The following is a 24,666-nucleotide window of genomic DNA, read 5'->3' on the forward strand; positions in this document are numbered from 1 at the left end:
CTGACCTGGACACAGAGGGTCCTAAAAATGAAGCCCTTAAACACGCACACACGCGCGCGCGCACACACACAGACATACCCACACACACACACCCCTACCTGCATTTCTATAGTGCTGAGTAAAGGAAAAAAATAATTTAAAAAAATCCCCACACACAGAGAACGAGGTGATGATTGCCAAAGGTCTTAGTTTATAGATGGAAAGTAGTATGTTCTTTTCCTATCCTTGAACTTCAAGGATAGATATAATTCTCTTTTTTATAATTCTTGTTCTCTGCAAAAGTGGCTTCAGAGCAGCAGCAGCTTTTCCTGGAGGATGGCCACAGTGCAGGGACATTGCTGTGGCTCATTCTGCCCTTTCACTCTGCTCCTCAGACTTCCGGCCATTAACCCTGCCATTCAGCCATGTGCTACCTCTCGTTTATCTCTTTGCTGTGCCTTAATGTTTTCCTTAGTTTCAAATTATGACCCCATGTCATATCATTTTCGTTCTTTGAATTCATATTTTTGATGGATTCAAGCAAGGATAACGAAAAGAAACATTTATTTACACTTTGTACATACAGATTCCAACAAACAATAGAAGGCCTACACGTCAGTGTAATCATAATATATGCGAACTTCCGATCTTCTCACACTTTGCAATGATCTGATGCTTTCACTCCTGGTTCTGATATTTGATTTTTTGAACAGCCTTCTTGAAAATGACCTACACATGAAAAAGTAAATTATTGGATCCAGGCACACATTACACGCAGACAAGAAAAGTGTCATTTCTTTGCAGTAATATAGGATTTTATGTGCAGATTCATCTAAAAGCCTGTCTAAGTGACTAAAAGTAAAAGGAATTCTGCACAAGTGATATGGTAGAAAGCAGGTAAAAAACACAGCCACAACAACCCTAATGCTCTGGTTGTGTTTTCGCTTTCGGCTTGACTGACTTATGAATTGCCTGCTGGATTTGTGGATGTACCTGGATATGGCTATGTAACATCCGATCAGAATCACCAGCACAGCCACAAACAAGCAGCTGTTCACGTAGGTGACTGCCATATGCCATTTGACCCCCAGAGGACTTTTAAGTTTCAGGCAGTCATGGATATTGTCCTCTGTTGGTTGACCGTTTGTTAGGATGATGTTTGGCAAAGACAAAACAGCCATGATCACCCAAACACAAACAGATAAAACCTTCGTAAATGTTATGCTATACATCCGAGAGTCCCCAAATGGCTTGACTACCTTCAGATAGCGATCAATGCTTATCAGCCCAAGGAACACGATGGAAGTATACATGTTTGCATAAAACAAAACTGAAGTGTATCTGCAGAGAATAAACTTGAAGTACCAAGGTCCAAATCCTGCATCATGGACTATTCGAAATGGAAATGTCAGCGTCATTATGAGGTCTGCAACCACTATGTTTTTGAGATAGAATATGAAGCTGGTTTTATTCCTAATGTGGAAGAAGATCCACACTGCTAAACCATTCAGCAAGATGCTTGCCACAAATATAATGAGATAAAGCACCGGCAAGACAATCGTGTCAAATTCATTGTGAAGGGTGCTGTTTTTTCCTGGTCCGTCACTCCTGTTGCCCGAATTATGACTCTCTTGGCCGTGCAGCTCGTTATCTGTAGGAGAAGTGGGGAGATGGGACTTCAGTGCTTGGCAATCATGCCCACCGGCCACTAGGTTCCCTTACAGACCCAACTTTTTGTTATTTCAGGTGAACTTAAAGATGTCATCAATGATTTAAAGAGTAAAGGTAGCACATTGTTAATGTTTTGAGTGGTCAAAGAATTAGTGACCTTCTCTCACTACCCTGCCTCCCTCATATCAGGACCGTGGAGTAAAAAGTCCCATTTCTGATCTCCTATGCCAGCCTTTTGAAAATAAACATACCAATGTAAGTTATCCCGATTCTTACTTCCATGTTTGATATCATTACAAATATCAACAAAACGTGGAGAGAAAATTGAAATTTTCTATAACAAGAAAATAACAATAGCCAACACATGGTTTGTAGTCTTTGGCACCCTCTTTGAGTACCTCTTCCCCTCCCCTGCCTCAGTTTTCAGCTGTTTAATTATTAAGAATTAAGAAGGTGTAAAACTAGTGGGTCAGTTTGAATTTTTTGCCTATGACTTTCTTATAGTACTTAAGATCTTTTAGGGACCATTGATAGGAATAGAAAGAAAGTGTCTTGGCATTTTTTGTAAATAAAAAGAAAATCTACTGTCTTCTAAAGTGAATGTATGAAAAAAGTCCTGGATAGATGTAGATCTGACTTGCTGATTCTCTGAAATCTGTTTTTACCTTAGAATTTAAGTTGTAGGCTGGTGTAAAGTTACCTCTGATTATTACAAATACTTACACATCATCTAGTTAATTCTTCATTAAAATGCATTTGTATAGTCAAGAATATCCAAAAATACATTTTTGTGTAGTCCAGTGATAAATGCTGTATTCGTTTTCTCATTCTTATTAAGTTTTGCAATCTTACAGTTTATTGCCAAGGAGGACAACTTGTTAAAAGTAATTGCAACCTGGTATACATTTTTTTTGTTTACAAGACTAGGTTACACCTATTGCATTTATTGTGGGAATTTTTAAACCTTTTGCTTTTTTGGAATTTTTAGTTTCCGTTGTTAAAGACCTATACCATATCACTGCATCATATAATCAGTGAAATGGGTCATGAGCATTTGACTTATGTGGTAGCCATGGACATGGGCCTCTCATGTCTCCTACTATGGGGAGCATGATGGACAGCCAGCTCCTGCTGGGGATCCACCACCACATTCTTGCGGCTGCCATGCTTCCCATGGACTGCTCTGGGCCTGTAACTGAGCATGGCAGGGATACCAAGACAGACCTGTTTTTGTAAGAGGAGGGTTTCTCTGATAAAAGACTTTGGCTGGAGGAGTACTTACCAGTCTTCAAACCTTTTCTTTGAACTTTCTTCAAACTGCACTGTTCCTACTCAATCTTCCTTCCTTCTTTCTCCCACAAGTGATTGGAAGGTTGTGCCAGCCTTCTGCTTGCCCCATTTTCCCTGGTAGCCATTTTCCCCAATAAATCTCTTGGTCATTTAAACACATTTTTTGGGGGGAACCTGAACTAATGAAATTAATTTATAAATTCACCTTTTGGAGGTAAGATTAGAAGGAAGGTCACTTCTGAATTTTTACTTCCCTCTAATTAATAATATTTACTATAGTTATAATTATGTTTTGGAATGGTTTTGTTATTGAGATAATGCCATAAATTTAAGCCCTCACTGCCCTGCACACAGGCAGTTTAGTATCTGTTTTGGTTCCCTTCTTTTAGGAGAGAAACAGGAAAGTTTTGATGATTTAAAATCCAAAAACAGATTCCTAAATTACTGCTTGACATCTAAGTGCAGGCTGTTCTTAAGTAACCTTGTCCTCTTCCTAATTCTTTCCCTTTTATTCCTTACTGTGAGTGTTTTTAAAAACTAGTTTCCCTGGCCTGACTATCCTTACACAGGCTAGTAATTTATATCTGGACTAGCCTGTTATGAGATCCATGGTATTACTAAGCTTTACAAGTTAAAATTCCTGATTCAGCAGCCATCTATATTACTGCTGCCAGTTTGTAATATTTCCTTGTATAGTATCATTTAAGCCTATTTTGATTTAATGTAGTCTTGGCTGTTTTTGTATCATAAGATCCAAATCAGTATCAGTGACATTAGGAGCTTCTTAAAATGTGTGGCTTTAACTGAGTTGTCTACTTGAATTAATTTACCCAATTAAATGATTAGCAGTCACTTTCATCTAACCCGGGATAGAACCCTTAGGGAAATAGAGAGGACATGTGAGTTTAAATCAGAATAAAGGGTCCAGCTGAGGGACACAGCCTGAAAAGGAGCAGCCATGTCATCTCCTGAAGTACTGGCTGTGCCTTGTAACAGTTACTGATGAATTGCTTTTCAAAATAATTTTGAATACAAATATAATAGTTCACGAGCTACAGCATACTTGGCAGGGAATATTTCAACTGCTGTGTTGGTACCCTGGGGATCTGCTATGCATACCTATTGTGGAGTGCAAGAACCCCTGCTTCACAGTGTTGCCTAGGGATTGCCTGTCAGTTCCATTTATCATTATAATATTTTGAAGTTTAATTATATGAACACGTTCTTATTAAATGATGATTTTGATGATTTGCCTAACAATTATGGTTATTATTAAAGATAGTCTCCAATCAGAATGTCAAAAAAGGTTGTGTGTGTGTACATACATATATAATATCTCTATATATTTATATCAACATATTTATATATATAAACACATATATATATTTATAAATTAAAAAGATCAAGTAGGATTGACCTCTTTCCACAGTGGGTATTGAACTGTTCTGTGGCTTCGCGACAGTCTGGTGTTGAACTTGTTGACTGTGTAACCTCACGGTATTTGCTTTCTTAGTTTATGAGTAGGATTAACATTTTGGACTATAGGACTTCTTAATTCAATGGGATAGGTCTAGGCCTGGTTATTACTTCATTCACAAATTTCACATTTAGGCAACACAGATTAAACAAATTATGGTTAAAGCCTGTTATGGGTTATTTGCTGAAACAATATAGTAGTAGAGACAAAAAATGGTTTGTAAGAAGCAGATGAGCCATTACTCATCTGGATGCTCTGGAAGGCTCAAAACTTAACTCTGAGAGTTTCGTGTGATCAATTTGTTTTTTAGAATTAAGTCTATATCATATTCTTTTTTGCCAGCTAATGCCCATCATTTATTCTCTGTCATTACCTTAAATGTTTCCAAAACTTATGGGTGTACTCAGAAGCATTTCTCTATATGATGTTTTCACTCAGTAACATTGACCACTAAAAGTGAATGACTTTCTTCACCCAGGCAGTTTTATCATGTTGTTCTTCCCTGGCAGTAAAGAACTTGGCCAAGTTGGGGAACATCTTTAATTGATAATAGCTTGGTGACTCAATTAAGAAAAATTAGAAGCTGTTTTACAGTGTAAAGACTGTTTTCTCACAATATGTGCATGCAGTGTTGGATATTATCAAACATGATTTCACCATCCCTTCTTGTTTACTAGGGTGGTATTCCCTGGATTGTATAGTGCAGGGCTTGACACCGCGATAATTGAGAGTAAAGCTTCCTTTGGTATTCTCTCTGACTCTCATTCCATTTCCTTTTAAATTAACAAATTCAGTGACATAAGAACTCAATTTACTAGTTCCATAGTAAATTATTTTGTGCCACATGTGAGGGTGGTATTTGTTTGGGATGTAAGGGAACTGTGGCTGTCTTTGCAGGGGGAATAGGTTTGTGCGTGTGTGTGTGTGCAGGACTGAGTATGTGTGTTGGGGAATGCATGGGCTTTGTAGCTAGATGTAGCACAAACTACATGTGGGTTTAAAATTTTAAATTTAAATTAAGCATAATTTAAAAAATTAATTTCCTCAATCATACTGCTATGTTCAGGTTTCCCGGTAACCACATCTGGCTACTGGATTGGCCAGTGCAGATATAGGGAATTTTCATCAATGCAGAAAGTTCTATTTGACGATGCTGGTTTAGCCTCTTCATAACTGTAAAATGGAATACATAGCCGTCTTGCTGGATCTTCTGAGAGTTAAATGCTTTGCAGACATTTCGAGTACAGTGTCTAGTACTTGGTGTGCATTCTATAACATAAAGCTTAATTACCATTTGTCTTGTTCATAGAGTCACATTATGAATGACAGAGTAGGGAAGAATCTGCCACTTTTGCCTTTGGTGAAGCTGCATCATTGTTCACTGGGATGTGTCACTTGGCACAAAATGTGAAAGTATCAACATATGTCACTGCTCTACCTGCCAGGTGGGAATGAGATAATAAAAGTCATTAAAATTATAGGGTGTCACTATCATGGCACAGCTGCCTAGGTATGATCATTTTCTTTTTTTCCTTCTTTCTTTCTTTCTTTCTTTTTTTTTTTTCTGATACAGAGTCTTGCTCTGTCACCCAGGCTGGAATGCAGTGGTGCGATCTTGGCTCACTGCAACCTCTGCCTGCTGGGTTCAAGCGATTCTAGTGCGTCAACCTCCCGAGTAGCAGGGACTACAGACATGCACCACCACACCTGGCTAATTTTTTGTATTTAGGTATGATCATTTTCTAAATAGTTACCCCGTAAACTAGGTCAGTGTTATCTCTGGCCTCTTGGGGAACCTCATGAACCTTGGTTTAAACTATTAAATCTGGAAAGTAATATGTGATTCTAGTTTGTGTTTAAAATCTTCCATAAATATTATTAATTTAATCCTGCTTGTCATTTTAGAGATGATGTCTAGGTGAAACAAAGTTTAAAACACAATGATAGTAAGCTAAATTTGTCTCAGTGATACTATCCTGCATGCTTACTGTTTTATACATAAGGAAACACAGAACTAAATGCTGGTTTATTTTGTTAGTTGGTTCTCTGACCGTTAAACTCCCCAGATTCCCAAACAGTGAAAATAATAGTCATTGATAAAGTAAGATTTTCTTTACATCTCTTCCGACGGCTTACTTGGTAATTTTGCAAGTGTCAAGTTGAGCCCCATTCTTCAGTTGTGATGCACTGTAAGCAAAGATGCGTGTCAGGAAACACTTGGGGACAATTGAGGCGTGGGTTCACCATAGGTTATTCCTGGTTTGATTTCTGGGGAGAAAAAGAAAAATGAGGAAAGAATTAGTTGGGAAGGAATTTGAAAATATAACATTTTGGTCTTTTCAGTTAAAGTGATTGCCTCCACGATTCAGAAAGCATGTGCTCTTTGGAGATGAACACCTGGGCCACACAAGAGTTGCCCTCTTTCATAATTCCCTGCTGGGAGTTATGTCTTGTGGGTGACTTTGGCGACATACCTTAACTTTTCTGAGCTTTGCATTCTTCACGACATCTTAATAAAGGTTAGCTGAGACCATATGTGCGTGCGATGTTGGATACTATCAAACATGATTTTCCCCCACCCCTTCCTCTGCAGCTGGATCTGTTCCCTATTCTCTGGCTTCCATCACGTATTGACCGTAGAAAGCAGAATTCCTGGGAACTGTTCTGGAAAGTGCAGCTGAAGTAGAATGTGCTTATGGGACAGTTTACTGTAAGGGGAAGTCACACGCTTTCTCATGAAATAAAACCATATGGGACTTTCATGTCCCATCACTGATGTTGCTTAGAGAGACCCCAAGTAACCTCATTCTATTCAAGCACAAAGCAAACCTGGAGCTGATGTGAGCAGTTACTTTTGTCCCTGCATATGTGCTGAGATAGCAGGGAAAGGGCACATGGGAGGCAGCAGTATATGTAGGAGTTTGCAGTAAGTGGAGAGGCACTTACTATTTCTTTTTATGTTCCTGTGTGTGTCCTTCTCTTCTGTTTGCAAATATCACATGTAGCTAAGGTACTTGATTTGGTAGTAGATAGAAAAAATGGTTTTTAATTTTTCGATGATTGTCTCCACCTAGAATCCACTCTTTTGAGAGTTTAGACAATCCATCCACACCTCACCTTGAACAGCTCCAGTATGTGGTACACAGCAGCATTCAGAAGGTGTTTTTTGGTTAATGCAGCATAGGCAATGATTAAGGTTCTTAGAATCCCTCCTTTTTGGGTTCCAGCATCACATTGTTTTGTAATGTAAGTCAAAGAGGTAAAACTCTACTTTCTTTTTATTTATTAAAGTTTACTGGGGAGAATGACTGAAGCTGTTAATTTTCTAGACTTTGTAATAATGATCTTTGGATTTCAGTAACCTTAAAAAGCTTGAATCCAGTTTCTCATGGAAACATTTCAAGGAAATTACCTGATAAACATGTTTTTAGTTTTATGTTTCTCTGTTCTCAATTGTATGGTTGTCCTCTTCAGATGGCTTCCTGTAACCTTCCTCACTGACAGTTGCAGTGAGAGAGAGAGAGCAGACAGTTGGCCAATAAGGAGGACATAGAGAGAGGAGACTGGGAGAAAATATTTGCATGTTACATTTCTGATAAAGGATTTGTATTTAGAATATGCAAAGAACTTTTACAGCTTCTTAATAAGGAGAACACAACCCAGTTTAAAAAAGGTCAAAAGATTTGTCTAGACATTTCACCAAGAGTGCATGGAAGGACACTGAACATCATTAGTCAGTAGGGAAATTCAAATGAGAACCACAGTGCTATACCATCTTGCGTCTACCAGAATGGCTGGATCTGAAAAGGACAGACAGTAACAAGTGTTGCTGAGGGTGGGGAAAACAGGACCCTTCGTACACTGCTGATAAGAAATCAAAGCGGTACAGCCACTCTGGAAAAAGCTTGGCAGTTTCTTAAAAAGTTAAAACCAAATGTGTCATATGACCCAGTAGTTCTACCTCTAGGTATCTAGCTACGAGAAATGAAAACATATGTCCATGCAATGACTTGTATGCAATTGTTTATAACAGCATTATTCATGATGGTTAAAAGCAGAAAGAAGCCACGTGCTGACTGGAGAGTAGATGAGTCAATTGTGGTATAGGCAAAGGATGGAATATTACCCAGTAAAAAGAATTGAAATACAGCTATTGTATAGATGAACCTCGAAAACGTTTTGCGTGAGAAAGAGTACATGTCTTTAGGTGAAATGTCCAGAAAAGGCAAATCTGTAGAGGCAGAAAGTTGATTAGTGTCTGCTGGGGTTGGAGGCAGGAGTGGAGAGGATGAGAGATCTTATTCTTTTGCTCCTTAATCCTGTGTTATTGGTATGGTAAGGCAATTCTTGAATTATAATTACTAACTAAAGATAAGGAGTTATTTTTGTAGTGTTAAAGATCATGGAATGTGAAAGTCAGAACATGCTAAATTCTGGTAACTCAGAGGTCACGATAGACTTTGGGGATATCTGCTTGCCCCATAATCTTTTGAATAATGGGAACAATAATACCTACTCTATAGTATCTAGCATCCCTCCTTCTTGAGGTTAAATTGAATATACATTTATAAATTAAGTGCTTTATAAATGCCAGTTTCTACTTCTGTTATTTCCATTAATCTTTGCCTAAATTAAATTCAAGATCATGTTCCTCTTATTGGAACTCTCTGGTTTAACCAAACTGCAGACTCTCAGGTGATATGCCTGAGTTTAGTTCCCTACTTTTCTTCATATCCATTCCTGCCCTGTGAATGGCCTCCTTTCTCCCCTCTTTCCCTACCTTGGAAATCTTGACTACTTCTTCAGTACCACCCATAGCCTGATCTCTTTCATAAGGTCATTTACTAGGAGTCTGCTCATATTTCAGGCCCTGGAGTTTATAAAGATGAGAAAGGTACATTTCTGTCCTCAAGTTTAGAGTCTATTGAGAATCCAGAAGTAAACAGACCATTTCAATATCGAATGAGAGGTGTCGGATGCTGTGAAGATACAGAGGTGTACTCAAACTGAGGGGAAGCAAGGATTACAGAGGTTCCATGACAACTATGATGCCCAGGTTGTGGCAGGTTTGCCCAAGGTCCAATCAGAAAGGAGCACATGGAAATGCTGAGTGTAGCCAAAGATAAGGTATAATAGTCTGCTGAGGAACTGGTGACAGCATGTAGAGATGGAGATATATGACAAATATGAGGCATCTTAAAGAATTTGTGGCTGAATGATGCTAGTGAAAAGGGTTAGAAGAGTGTTGGAGGCCTCGCAGGTATTTGACTATAGATTTTAGTCTCTTTTGCTGATGTAGGACCCATGAAAGGACAAGCACGTATTGGGATGGGTGTAGTTTAGTTTTGGATTGGTTGATTTCATGATGCCTGTGTAGTATGCATGTGGAGGTGTCTACTAGATGATTAAAGAGACAGGTCTGGAGCTTGGAGAAGTACACCTGGCTGGTGATGTCTATCTAAGGCCAACATAAAATAGGTGATAGAAGAAGCTGCGGGAATGGATGAGATTGTCCAAGATGAAACTGCACAGTCGGCCATGCATGATGGCTCATGCCTGTAATCCCAGCACTTTGTGAGGTGGGTAGATTACCTGAGGTCAGGAGTTTGAGACAAGCCTGGCCAACATGGTGAAACCCTATTTCTACTAAAAAATACAAAAATTAGCCGGGTGACGTGGCATGCACCTGTAATCGCTGTTACTGGGGAGACTGAGGTAGGAGAATCGCTTGAACCCAGGAGGCAGAGGTTGCAGTGAGCTGAGATCACACCACTGCACTGCAGGCTGGATGACAGGGTGAGACTGTGTCTCCAAACAAACAACAAAAAACCCAAAACCACACAGTGGAGTGAGAATAGCAAAGAGCTAATGTAGACTTTTTAATGGAGCAGTCTTAGGGTGAGGGGAGTGCCTGAAGGAGAGGCCAGAGAGTTGGGAGGATTACCAAAAAGGAATAATGTCATGTGAACCAAAAAGAGAGTTTAAGAAATGAGGAATTGTGACTAGTTTTATCCTGTGGGGAAAGTCAGGTGACATAGGACAGCAAAGTGCCATTGGATGGGATTCAGCAACGAAAAGGTCATTGTTCATCTTTGCCAGTGCTCCATCTGCTGGGGGGCCCAGGGTGTTTTGAGGACAGAAGCCTAATGACAGAGGGTTGAGTGATGTTTGTTAGGTGAGGAAGTGGAGGCAGTAATCTCAGAAAACTCTTTCAAAGAAAGAACATGCCTGTGACGGGAAGGAGACAGAGAAGGTGGGAGGTGGAGATAAAGGATTAATGGAGAGTTTTCTTAAGCATATCATTTAATGTCTGGCATTTAAAAATGTTCTGTCTGGGCGCGGTGGCTCACGCCTGTAATCCCAGCATTTTGGGAGGCCGAGGCGGGTGGATCACCTGAGGTCAGGAGTTCGAGACCAGCGTGGCCAACATGGTGAAAACCCATCTCTACTAAAAATACAAAAATTAGCTGGGCATGGTGGTGTACACCTGTGGTCCCAACTATTTGGGAGGCTGAGGCAGGAGAATCGCTTGAACCTGGGAGACCTTGCAGTAAGCCGAGGTCGCGCCACTGCACTTGGCCTGGGCAACAGAGCGAGACTCAGTCTCAAAAAAAAATTCTTTTTACAGCTTGGATTTAAAAAAAAAATTAAAAAAAAAATCCTGCCTTGACCTCTAACCAAGTATGGTGGCACCATGGTGGAGTGCATAGAGCGAGGATTTGATTCTCTGATTCTCTGGATTACAGCCTGGGCTCTGTTGCTTTTAGCTTCTGACCCTCCATTTCTGCCTGTATAAAATGGGTATGATGACTCGTCCATTATAGGATGACTGCGGGGTTAAAATGATGAACCTTTACAAAGCAGCTTGTGTACTTGTGCAGGGTGGAGCTGAAGTCGTTTTAGTTCCTGCTGTGTATCATAGGTACACAGTTGAATTTATTTAGTGCTTCATAGGTTGGACAAGGGGTTGAGGGGGGTGAATCCTTGCACCTTGTTTATGCTGAGATGGCTGTGTGGTTGGTGGCCTCAGCTGCCCTCTCAGGAGTCATTTGACTGATACCTTTGCTCCAAGAGCTTGCCCTTTCCTTTAAATTGTCTCAGAGCCTCACCTGCCTGCTGTCTTTCTGAACGATCAGCGCCTCAGCTTCAGGGCTCCCTGTGTGCTTTTACTACAGTGGCTCTGCATTGTCTGCATGTCCCAGCACTTGCAGGGTGTTGCAAGGAAGATTACTTCAGTGGTAGTAAAGGGCTTGGTTCCAGGACTTGAATCCTGGGCGGGAATCCTGCCCTGCCACCTACTGTTCCTTCAGCTGAGAGCTGATGAAACCACACAAGAATGTGATGTTTGTGGTAGGCCCAGGTTTCACAGTCATTCCTGAGGTTAGATGGTATCGCTGCTTAGAGACCTGTTTTTTTTCCAGCCACCCATTGGTATTTTCCTTTGGCTATTTTACTAACCGTGTTTCTTTGTTGTTGGTTGTAAGCTACTTTTAAAATGAGGGTAGTGGAAAAGGATTAACACATTCTCAGTTTCTGCTTGCTTTGGGACCCCAAACTTGGTGGTTGATACCTTAAGCAATCTTCAGAGCAACCCTAGGACCTGGATATATTTCCACCCCCGCCAGGTAGCAAGATACGAGATTCAGACAGTTTAATTAACTTGCCCTGACTCACAGTGAGTAATGGGTAGAGCTGGGATTCATATCAAATCCAATAGAAACTGAAATTGCAGTTCTATTATACTGTTGTGGAGTAAAAGTGAAGAATGATTCTGGGGGGTTATTTTAGAGGACAGGAAGTGGGAGGGGGCAGTATTGGGCAGAGATAGGAGTTTGTTTTCTCCATCAAGCTTGTGAAGGACCTGCTAATCTTCCAAAGTAGAGGTCTAGTTTTATTTGGCCTGAACAATGTTGAAAACATCAGGAAATTTCAAATAAGAATCCAGATTTGGATCCCATCTCGAAAGATGAAAAGATTTGCCAACATCCAGCATGAACAATCCAGCAGTATTAGTTGCTCCTTCCTGATGGGGAAGTGAGCTCTCTCCAGTTCTCCAGCTTACAGCATGCTGGTTGACATCCCTAGGCCGCCTCTTTCGGGAACATTACCTGCTGGGTCCTACAGTCACTTGAGTTTGCAACCATTATTCCATGTATCATTGAATCTTATGTGGCGATACTTAACCTCTGTAGATCCCCAATTGTTCTACTTTGATTATAAATATATCTTCCTCTTCTTCTATGTCTCTCCTCCCTGCAAACGCCTGATTTATCTTGTGTTACTGACCATCACGTACCATTTCTTTTCAAATGGTTTTTCTTATACCTTTTAGCAACCCAGAAAAAGTAGTGACAGGCGGTCATGTTGTTTAGTTCACACCTGAGAATGTGTGAATAGTCACAGTGGAGCTTTTCTCTGTGCCCACCCCCCTACTGGGGCCTTTCAGTGAAAACCCTACTGATTGTGTTATAAAACTGCTTTTGGTGGGGAAAAACTGAGGTTTCTGATGTTAAGGAAAAGCTTCTGAGTAGTGGAGTAGGGACTTGACCCCAGTTGTGTTGGATGCCCAAACCTTTGCTCTCTCCACAGAGGGGCTATGGGAGGATAACATCCAGGACTACTGAACAGCTACTTTGGACACCCAGCCTTGTGGTCCCCACAGAGCCAGCCTGCTGTTGCAGTTCACTGGATTGGATCTTGGCATGGGTGGGGAGTCATTTGTACCATGCTGGGGGAAACTCCCTTAGCAGGAAGAGTGGGCCGGTGTGCCCTGCCATGCCATAGCAGTGCTTTTAACTCTCCCTGGGCTTCATCTCTCTTGTTATTGCCCTCTGGTCAGGATCTTGAAGTATAAATGTCAGTTAAATGCTGGCTCCCTAAATGCAGTTGCTCATGATTGATTTTTGATTTAGTGTTGGTAGTGGTGGTTCTCAAATGACAAGAGTTGTAATATCAATACCTTTCCTGTTTGTCCTCCACTCTCCAGTTTTCCCTCTAAAAACTCACATCTGAAATTGTAAGAATTTGAGATCTGAAGGTTTATTTTGGCACTTTACTTCTGAAAAGCTATACTGAACTGATTGATTATATAGAGATATTGATGTAGTTCTGGCATTTTTGTGGTAAAGAGAGGGTCTTCACAAAAGCCATCTGATAGAAAGTTTATGTTGAAAGATACAGGATCTCTTCTATTTTGGAATCACCTATAATCTAAGAATCTTTCTCAGTTTAAGCCTGAGTTTATGTGTATGTGTGTTTGTAAATTTATGTGTGTTTTTCAACAGCGCTAAGATTATAGCTCTGCTGAAGGCCTGGGGAAAGAGGCAGGTTACCTCACTGGTTATGAGGTACCTCTTATTGTAATGGAATTAGGTCACTGTATTCATAGCACAATTCATTAATGCATGCATGGAGTTAGTCTCCCAAACGTGTTGGAATGCAAAGCACAGCAGCCCTTCGTTCAGGTTTTTCAGGTGCTACACTGGTGTTCTCCTCTCAGTTTTGCTGGTACATACAGCTTACAAGTAGGCCTATTTTGGTTAACAATTTAGACTTAACATTTTTTTTAGATGACCTCAGGTACCTTGGGGTGTGTGTGTGTGTGTGTGTGTGTGTGTGTGGGTGGGTGGGTGGAGAGGGAATGGGGGATTGATGTAAAGTGGATTGTAAACTCCCTGAAGACAAGATTTGTGTCTAATGGTTCTTTATAACCTTAACCTCAAACCTGACTATTCTTTTTGTACGAGTGAGGAAAATGAGCAAGATTCAACAACCTGTCCAATACCACACAGATGGTGAGAGGCAAAACCAGGAAATGAGCTCTAGGTTTCATGACCCCAGAACAGGCTGCCTCTGTAGTGTTGCTTTGCTGGCCTTGTGGAGTGTCAGAAGTAGCTTCCCTGGTGAAGTGTTCTAGGCTGAGATTCCCTCACCAGTGCAAAATATCCTAGACCTGGATTCAGTAGGCAGCTGTTACGTTTTTGACTCAATCTTTGACTCTGTGACCCTGTAAAGCATTGTACTTCAAAGAGCTTGAGCCTCCTCATCTATGAAACAGGGAGAATATTAAATGCCTGATGTACTTCCCAAGGGTGCTGTGTGAATCTGGTAAGAGAACATATGTTAAGTCAGTTTTATATTGTAAGGCTATAGTAATATAAAGGTGTAATTCATGGCAAATATACTTTGCTTAAACGGTAAATGCTTTTCTTAAACAGAAAGTAAAAATACACCTTTTAATGCAGTAAGTTGTAAAATTTGAGTAAAATTCCTACTACTCACATTATTATGTGGCTATTGTGAGTCAGATCAGGAGATCTGTATCACATTACTATGTAGTTATTATGAGTAATAAGAATTTTACTCAAATTTTACAACTTACTGAGTTGAAACACGTATTTTTATTTTCTGTTTAAGCAAAGTATAATTTCCACATAGGTAACTTCTAGATCATTTATGTAAGAGGCTAGTCAGGTTAGGGGCCTCATTCCCAGTAGCCAGCATAATGGTTTTAAATGAATATGTTCTAAGCTAAATACAAGTGATTTCTGGCCCTTAAAAAATATTCTTAGAATTCAAGACTCCAGGTAAAGTCTGTAGTTGTTTGATTACCGTTTACTAGCCTATTAAAAGATGCAGAATGCTTTTCACAAGTTCACGTAGATGCTGTTCCTTGTTTCGGAATAGCATCCTGTGGCTTAAGCATTCTACTTAAGAGTTATAATTTTCTTTATGGTGGTTGTGGTGGTGTTACCTTGATATTTTAATACAGTCATCATTATAGTTTTCTGGGCTGTGGGATGTGGTGCGGGTATTCTCCAGGCCTTTCCCATTAGAACTGTTGTCAGGTTAGCTACCCTAATTCTTCTAATCACAGCTTAACCAAATCTTAATGCTGTTTAAGTTAATGGAGTAAGACAGTTACTTAAGAGAGCATTTTTCTTTCAGTTTCATCACTTGTCTTCACTGACAATTTTCAAATTCTCAAGTGAAGTCTTTAACATAAGTGGATATTTCACATTTCTTAATCAGCATCAAATGCTCACTCTCATTTTTCTCTTCTCATGAATACAGATAAATAACTCACCCTCACCCATACGTAGTAAAAGGATCTGGGATCACATATAACTCATTTCATGAAATACACACACACACACACACACACACACACACACACACACCCCATTTCTTCAAAGTAATTCCTACTTCAGTGAATTTATCAACTTCTGGCATTATTTTTTAAACAATGTCTCTTAAACTAATAAGAATATTTGAATTAAAATAATTTTCTCTGGCTTGATTTATAGATGCAGTAACTTCCTCAACTAGGAGAAATAGTAACCTATTTGTATTAGGTTATTTGTATTATCTTAATATTTGCCACATGCATTTTCCTGCTATTCACATTTCTTTGCTTGATGTCCTCTTCTGTCGCAGTCTTCACTGGCTTACTGTCTTGTACAGGACATAACTTAGGCTCCTCTGCAGGTGATGAGGACCTCCTGACCTGACCTGTATACCTGCCCACTATATAGCTCCTGCACCAGACCCTTCTTACCTTGCATTTTATCCTGAAAATCCCTTCTCCCCCTTGTCTATTAGGCAAGCTACCCATACTGCCTTCAAATCTAACCCATCTGCCTCCTCTTCTCAAAGCCTTCCATGTTATCCCCATGTGCCACATAAGTGCTCCTCAGCCCCTATGGTATCCCATACCTCCAGCTGTTGTATTCTATTTTTGTTGTTTGCCTGACTACCAGAGTGTCCTTGCATCCTTTTATCTCCAGGGTCTAGCAGAGTACCTGCAGGCAGAGAGTCAGAGTTCAAAAACACCTTTGACTTACTATTAGGCAATCATGGAATTTGGCCTGCTGTCTGACTTAATTTCATTTTGGAAGGCATATGTAAGTTTTCTGTTTTTTATTTTTAACAATTTTTTTTCTGCCTTCTGAAGTGAAAGGGTACCAGCCCAGGGAGGGTGTTGACAAGAGTAGGAATTGGCAGTTGTCCTCTGTAAGGCATGACTGAAGATCAGGAAGAAGGTCTGATCAAACCATTAGGAGGCTAATCAAATGCTGGACCTGCTGAGGTTTTTGAACAGCTCACTATAAAGTCGGGGGAGCTAAAGTGGAGGGCTGCAAATTCAAATGCCAGCAGCAGCCCCACCGGTTGTATCAGTGAGGAAAATCAGCCAGGTATAAGAAGAAACAGCAGTACCAGTATGCTAATAAAAGACAACTAGTATGTCTAACACTTGTGAAATTTTTGTAATTAGAATTAAGTACACTGGTGAGAAGGAGGCAGAAAGATTTCCTTAGAGTGATTATGGAGAAACAGCAGTAAGATGAAAATATTTAAAGTGAGCCACATGCCTGGGCCCCATTACATTGTCTTATCCTGCCTCTGTAAAATGGCTATGCCTGGATTAAGCTTTGAGTTGGTGTCTTCAAGCATTCAACCCTTTTCACTGTGCCTACTCTTTGGGTGTTCAACACAACATTGGTTCTTTATGTTAAGACTCATGGGAGAAAGTTATTTCTACTCTACATGATAAGAGTGGTGTTCTGTAGGCCAGCTATGAATTTATCAACACCAAATCGTTATGCCTTCTTGTTTTCCTGTTGGAGTTGAGATCTACCTTAAGGCCCAACACTATCAGACAGGGATGAATGCATTTGGTGAACTAATTTCTCATATGGTTTTTAATTTCCCACCATTCATTTTCCCAGGCTTCATTTGTTTAAATTTAAAGTTCATCTGAATTAACTTCATATTAAGCATCTCCGTAGAACACCTCATTTTTGTTGTTGTTGTTGGAACCAGAAAGATTATAAATAAATAAAATAATTATATGAATACATTGGAAGGAGAACTTAGTTGGCATGAAGTTAATCAGGTTGTAATTGACAGAAGAGGAAAGGGAGGCTGCATGGGAAATGTACCATCTTCAGATAAGCACTGGGTTGGGGAAAAACTTTAAGGGTAGAGATGTTTGGCTTTGCCACCCTGGCTGTGAGACAGTTATTTTGCTGGGAGCATCTTCCAGGATGGGGAAGCCATCAGAGCAAGAAGTAGTGTACCATGGCATTTATATTTCAGGTGCCTGCAACTTTGAGCCCTCAAACTGAGTTCCACACTGGCCAGTTGTTTAGTGCCTGTCTTATTTGCAATTTCATATAGACTGTAAACTGGATGTAAAAAGACCATAGTAAGATCCAGCATGACTTTTGTGAAGGATTGGGTACATATGAGCATTTCTGGGTCTTAGGATGAAAAGTAGAGATAATACTTGAAGTATTGTACTGTTAGCTCTAGGCACAGAGTGAATAGTTTTTAAAATTATATATATTTAAAACTGTGTGTGTGTGTGTGTATCCTGTTGTTTACATTATGAAATTAGAATGAATGTTTGAGGGTAAAGGTAATATTGATGTTTAACAGATATATAGTTTTATTTTTCCAGCAGCCATCATGGCATATGCTGACACATTGATATAGTAATTACTTTTTAATTGGCATTTACTATTCTTCTATTAATTTGTTTTGCTATATATAATATAGGCATATACCATTTTGACCTAATGCAAGCCATTATCCTCTCAAAGTTTTCATTTTTTAGATTTTTAACATGCTTGGGTGAGACAACTAGAATACAGTTGTAGCTGTGATTATTTAAGGATTGCATATTACTGTAAGCCACATTCTGCTTCATCATGATATGTAGCACTGTTTTCTGTATAAATACATCTAGTAAACATTAGTTTTAGGCCGGGTGTGGTGGCTCATACCTGTAATCCCAGCACTTTGGGAGGCTGAGGTGGGCAGATCACGAGGTCAGGAGTTCGAGACCAGCCTGACCAACATGGTGAAACCCTGTCTCTACTAAAAATACAAAAATTAGCCAGGCCTGGTGGCGGGCACCTGTAATCCCAGCTACTCAGTAGCTGAGGCAGGAGAATAGCTTGAACCTGGGAGGCGGAGCTTGCAGTGAGCCAAGATTGCACCACTGCACTTCAGCCTGGGTGACAAAGCGAGACTCTGTCTCAAAAACAACAACAACAAAAACAGCTAATTTTGCAGTTTTTCTAAATTTGTCTTGGAGCCAGTTTATCTAAAAAAGTTTTGAAAGGCCCAGTGATTTATTTTCAGTTTTATTTATAATTTTGGGGCCTAGCAGGTCTGAGGAGGAACAAGTTTGGACAGGTAGGTCACCCACCCCCAAAAGAGTGTAACAAATCCTCAAATGCCTACAGTCTAGAGGCAACAGATATATATGCATTGTTTTCTTGGATCTCTCTTTTCAGTCCTCAGCCTGAGAGCCACAGAGCTTAGTACTCTAATATGTGCAAACAGCCCAAGTATTCTGTTAACATTTTTCTTTATTCAACTAGATCATAAGCTCCTTTAGTATACAGACTTCAGATCATTTTGTTTCTGCTGCCCTTTTGCTATACTGGCCTCGGCTTCGGAGACATTCTGAATCTTGATATAGTCAGTAAAGGGTACCTTCTAGACTCAAGGACTTGGAAAACAAAGTTTCACTTTGTTCTGTGTCCTCCAGAGAGTTGCTCTGGTGGTCAAGAGCCAGTAATATCTTTGACCCGAGCGCCTCTTAGGCTACAGGGCAAAACCCTTCTCTGGGAGCTTGAGAAGTCTGAGTGTCTATCTTGCTACATACAACAGTAGTAAAAGAGCTCCCCAAATGCTGGCTAGTATTATTGTGTGCCTAGGAGTGTTCTAAATTACCTATCTATATTTTAATTTATTAAAAGGACTTTGGATTCACATTACAGATTTGCCATTTACTTGGGCAGGTTACCCAGCCCCTCTGTGCCTTTTTCTTCTTCTGTAAAACAGTCCTCATAAGATTGTTTTGAATGAAGTATTACCACAGCATAGACATTTTATTCAAACTTGACATGTAGTAATAAGTCAGTATTGACATGGTACTTGAGTGGATAGTAAGAATTAGTGCTCTAATTTTTCAGATGGAAAAAACCTGAGGCTTAGAGAGACTACTTAGAATACAGTATACTTGGGCTATTTGCACACATTATTTGTTCTTTGAGCAGATACGTGCTGTCTGATGCTAGAGTGCTAGAGCTTGCCCTCATTAAGACCACTAATGAGGGGCAGAGCCTGCATTTGAACAGAACCTAAGTCCATCTCAGTGCTGTGCCCCTAACTACCACTCTGCTACTGCCTACACAAAAATTTGATATTCATGAGCTGGTTAGCATCTGATGCCTCCTTTGGGAAAACTAGCAAGTTAAAATAGCTCCAACTTGATTGCAGGGAATCATGCACCCAAGATGGCCATTTATCTACTGTAGTCTATACCATGATACTAGTGTACAGTAAATATACAATAAGTCTAAATCATTTTACATATGTAACTACCCACAAAAACAGGTAACAGCAAATAGAGCATGGTTGACTGTAGGCAGTGGTTCAAGGTCAGAGCTCTGCTCCCTACTGGTATGCTTGTTAAGCCTCAGCTTGCTCAGCTGTTTAAGTGGATAATAGCAATTTACACCTTAAGGTTGTCTGAGTTAAAAAAAAAAAAAAAAAATAGCATGATGAGGCCAGGTGTGGTGGCTCACGCCTGTAATCCCAGTACTTTCTGGGAGGCCAAGGTGGGCAGATCACGAGGTGAAGAGATTGAGACCATCCTGGCCAACATAGTGAAACCCCGTCTCTACTAAAAATACAAAAATTAGCTGAGTGTGGTGGCGGGTGCCTATAATCCCAGCTACTTGGGAGGCTGAGGCAGGAGAATCGCTTCAACCCAGGAGGCGGAGGTTGCAGTGAGCCAAGATCGCACCACTGCACTCCAGCCTGGGCGACACAGCGAGACTCCATCTCAAAAAAAAAAAAAAAAAAAAAAAAAAAAAAAAGGCCTGATAAAATATGTAGTAGTCTTGTCACATATAAAGCTATCAGTGTATGCTAATTATTGCTGTGTTACTATTAAGGATAGAAGGACAGTGTGTGCCATACAGATCCTATCTAGTACATTAGAAAAGGTCATTTAAGGAGTTCTTCTTTTAAAATGATGGAAATCATTAGAAATTACTGTTTAAGAGAAACCATAGGAATCATTGATATGAATGACTTAATGTCATGACTTATACTAAATGAAACTTAATAAGTGCTCTCCCTTAAGTGTATTTTAGTGTACTTTTTTTATGTTTGGCCAATAAGAATATTAATGAAACAAAATATGTTAATTAGGTATAGGATAGAGAACAAATATTCTAGTCTGCCTGTGTTTGCTATATAAGGAGGTAGAGGATTTAATACTCTTTCTAAGGTCAGATACAGCCTGTCTTTCACCATTGGCCTGAAGCAGAAGGTCTGAGAGGTGGGTACATCTGATCTAGTTTTTAACAACAGGGTCACATCACATTTGCGTCTGCTCTTGCCGCCCTCCTGTAGATAGTTAAAAGTATAAGAACTGCAGCTGGTCCTTGTATTAATACTTGTATTAATGTAAAACTTTCAGCCAGGTAGGAAGAGCAAATAGTACATTCATCTTAATTTTGCAGAGGAAGAATCTGAGACCTAGAGAAGTCGCGATTTGATTAACATCATGTAGCTGGCTAGGGGCAGAATTGGGAAGGACCTAATTTGTGGCTCTACCGCGTTTCCTCTCAAGCATTCCTGTGTACTTGGTCCAAGCCTTAGGTTCTTTCATTACCAACCCCAGCATCTCAGCATATCACCTGGATCGTGGGAATCTAGAGATGCAAAGGGCCTCTGATGACCATCTGATCTAATCCCTTCATTTTACCTGTGAGGAAGGGAAGTGAGCTCCTGGGGAATTCAGAGACTTGCCTAAGTCACACTGATAATATTTTTTACAATCAGCCCTTAAACCCAGGTCATTTTGCTATGAGTCCTGGGCTTTCTACTTTAAACCCAAACTACTGCCTCATGCCTGCGTAGAGAACATCTACCCTGGAGACTGGGGGATACTTCTAGGGAGGTGACTTTACCTAGATCTCACCTCACTTCTGTCCTGTCTTCACAACCTTACCCTTTATTGGGCTTTGAGGGATTTTAATGGGTTTTTCTGACTTTTCTTATTTCAGAAGCATACAAAGAACTAATGACCACTGTATCTCCTCTATCTTAACTTTCTGTGGCATTTTCTCAGAGTAAAGAGCTAAGCATGAAATATTTTTTTTTGTTGTTGTTCTTAAAGAGAGTCAAATGCCAAGATATTAAGGAAGAAAAGCAGGCAGACTCTGAAGAGCACAAACAGCACAACTCTAAATAAGAACATTCCTTTTAACTTAGTCTTCCTTTTCCCACCCACATCTCTAAATGAAGTAAATCCTCTTAGCATGTTATCTCTGGTTAGGGCATTTTCACAGTGTCTTCATGAAATAAAGATTTTCTGGTGGGATACTTTCTTTTTGTAGGCTATATCCTTAAATAGGAAATTCAGCCATCCATCTGCTCTTCTAGGCGGTTGTCCTTAACCCACGTATACCTGCAACATTTTTCAAGTAGATGTCAGAAACAAGAGTCTGAGGATGAGACGTTGCTGAAGGATTAAGAAAATATGCCTCTTTGATCCCTAACTTCATGGAGACAGTTAATCTCAATTGGCAGAAATAATAAATATCAACAGGGTGTCTGGCTTTTTTCCCCCAGTATAAAGTAATATAGAACCAGATTTATTGCTGTTCATATTGCTAGTAAATTGGAGAACAATTGTGAAAGAAATATCTTGTTAAAAATGTTAATATACCTAACATAAAAGCAGATTCAACTTGAGAATGTGATATAAAATTCTATAGCAGATAAATCTTAAAATAAGAAATCAAAAAGTCACTCTACTTTAGGCTCATCTATCTTTTAAAAGTCTCCTTATTAAAATTTAAAAGAAGTGAGATCTCCATGCTTGCTTCTTGTTTTCCTCACTGCAGTGAAAACTTCCCGAACAGTTTGAATGTGGAACAAAAGTAAGCTGTTCCTAACCTGTTTGTCAGTCACTGGGCAGTTTTCTCAGTGCCTTTCCTGACATGTTTTAACACGATTTCTCCAGGGATCAGAATGAGGATTACCCTGTTCTTTGTGGTACAATGAAAAGACTGAGATTCTTTTATCAAAATGAGACAATTGGGAAGAGAAAAATCTTTTTTTGTCTGTCTTTAAAAACAAAAAAACAGATAAACGATTATGAAACAAATTTTAAGTTTTGGGTCCTGGGAAACAATTATAAGACACTTTGGCTTTTACTCATCTAATAAAGTAAATGTGGTTAAAAAAAAATGTACTGAATAGGAGCGATTGCCAAAACATTGTTTCGACTTTTGAAGGCACAATATGTAGTTTATATTTCTGCCTGCCCGAGCTGGAAACAGTTGAAGCTTCATGGCTCACAGTGGTGCCTCATATCTTATTGTCAGCATTCTAATTTCTACTTTTTCTTCAAACCTCAGAGCTAAGCAGAAGTATAATTACAGTTTTTAATCATTGCTGTGTCTTATCAACCACGGCTTTTAAGAAAATTAAAAATTTTTTGTTTACCTTTCATTGTGGTGGCTGGCTGTCCATTCACCTCATACGGTGTCTTCAAGTTGAAACAGGCTTCTTGTCTCTAAGAATAAGCTTTGAAACTAAGGTCAGCAGGGAAGTGGATTTTCTGGTAAAGCATAAAAACTAAACATCTCCGCTACCAGACAAGGTAGGTATCTCCCCTACCCCTTTAGAGATTGTCCTTTGGGGCACCCTCTCCTGCCCGGCAACTACTGGAACAACTTGCTCTCTTGCTAATGTAAATGACTCATAACTAAGAGTAGGTGAGATTTGTCGACTGGGGAAGAGTATTTCCTGAACCTGCAGGAATCAGATGGTGATTCACCTGAAGGAAACACAGAGGGCTGGAGCTTAGACTGCCAGAAGTCTGCTTAAGGAGTGGGGGATGAAGTCTCAGGTTGGGGCCTACTAACTTCATCAGATCCAATTTTTAGGTCTTTTTTTTTTTTTTTTCCCAGCTTCCTATTGCTATCTAGAAAACATGTATTTGCAGTCTTCCTGCCAATTACATTTTGGATTAAAAGGAATAAGAATATGCTTTATGACAGATGAATTCTTTGAAAATATTATTCTACATACTATTTAAAGACAAATTAAAATGTGTTTATTATTGTAATTGATAACTTTGGAAACCTGTAGTCTTATTCATGAAACTAATGAAATCTACAGACATATTTTTACACATACACAATGATAAGTATTCAAAATATGTTAAATTATTCAGGGGCTGGGTTCACTGACTCCTTTGAATGCTGACCTTTAACATAAAACAATTTATTCCTTTAAAAAAGTATCCAACAATGATACATTCATATAATCATATCCCTTCCCCCCCCTTTTTTTGAGACAGAGTCTCAAACTGTTACCCAGGCTGGTATGCAGTGGCATGATCTCAGCTTGCTGCAACCTCCTCCTCCCGGGTTCAAGTGAGTCTTATATCTCAGCCTCCCGATTAGCTAGGATTACAGGTTTCTGCCACCACGCCTGGCTAATTGTTTGTATTTTTAGTAGAGACAGGGTTTCGCTATGTTGGACAGACTGGTCTCGAACTCCTGACCTCATGATCCGCCTGCCTCAGCCACCCAAAGTGCTGAGCCACCACGCCCAGCCACTTTTTCTGATTTGTAAATAATTTTTGTGCTTTCAGATGAGAATCTCAAAGATTCTGATATTTTCTTGAATGCAACATTTAAATACATTTAAAAATATTTTCATCAAATGGAATCAAAACCTGTTATCGTGGATGAAGATTAATGAAAATAATCAAAAATGAAAACTTTTTTCAAGTTAGTAAATCTATAATAGGTATTACTTAGTGTTTACTTAATGTCTTCTTAAGGAAATAATGTGTACGAACTAGTTGATTTTCCTTATGTTTTTACAGAAAAACAAATGGGTGTTTAACTTAAAAATCAAGAGTTGGGTGTCAAAATTATATTTTTTGTATTTTCCTGTTTCCTAACTATACAAAAACAGACACCTACAATTTTAATTTTTTTTTTTTCCATTCTGCTTTGGGTGGGTTAAGTATATTATGGAAAAGTAGCTCGTCCTAGGGAAGGTGTTTGAATAACAATTAGCCAACTTAATAATGGCCCAATCTTCTAAGAATTTGAAGATTTACAAACAATCATTCATTTAGTTTTGACTCTCCCTGTGCTATTTTGTACTTCCCCATTGATTTCACTTTTAGCATTTGA

The 24,666-nt window shown here is 39.5% G+C and overlaps 2 protein-coding genes across 2 annotated transcripts in view; one reads left to right on the forward strand and one right to left on the reverse strand.

Moving 5' to 3' along the window:
- MED12L (mediator complex subunit 12-like) overlaps positions 1-24,666 on the forward strand; it is a 353,697-nt gene that overhangs the window by 210,378 nt on the left and 118,653 nt on the right. The window lies entirely within an intron of this gene.
- Positions 522-23,312, reverse strand: GPR87 (G protein-coupled receptor 87). Its single transcript, XM_011958962.1, has 3 exons — positions 22,958-23,312; positions 6,554-6,685; positions 522-1,630 (listed from the first exon to the last, which is right to left on the reverse strand). The coding sequence occupies exons 2-3, from the start codon at positions 6,585-6,587 to the stop codon at positions 588-590; spliced, it is 1,077 nt and encodes a 358-aa protein (XP_011814352.1). The 5' UTR covers positions 6,588-6,685; positions 22,958-23,312; the 3' UTR covers positions 522-587.

This window comes from Colobus angolensis, unplaced genomic scaffold, assembly GCF_000951035.1.
Source record: "Colobus angolensis palliatus isolate OR3802 unplaced genomic scaffold, Cang.pa_1.0 Scaffold48, whole genome shotgun sequence".
Lineage (NCBI taxonomy): Eukaryota > Metazoa > Chordata > Mammalia > Primates > Cercopithecidae > Colobus > Colobus angolensis.

What these genes read in the sequence shown, in the direction of transcription:
- GPR87 (XM_011958962.1), bottom strand. Translation starts at nt 6,587, where the DNA reads ATGGGGCTCAACTTGACACTTGCAAAATTACCAA. An exon ending in GACACTTGCAAAATTACCAA is followed by an intron (nt 1,631 to 6,553) that starts GTAAGCCGTCGG and finishes CTTCTCCTACAG; the next exon opens with ATAACGAGCTGCACGGCCAA.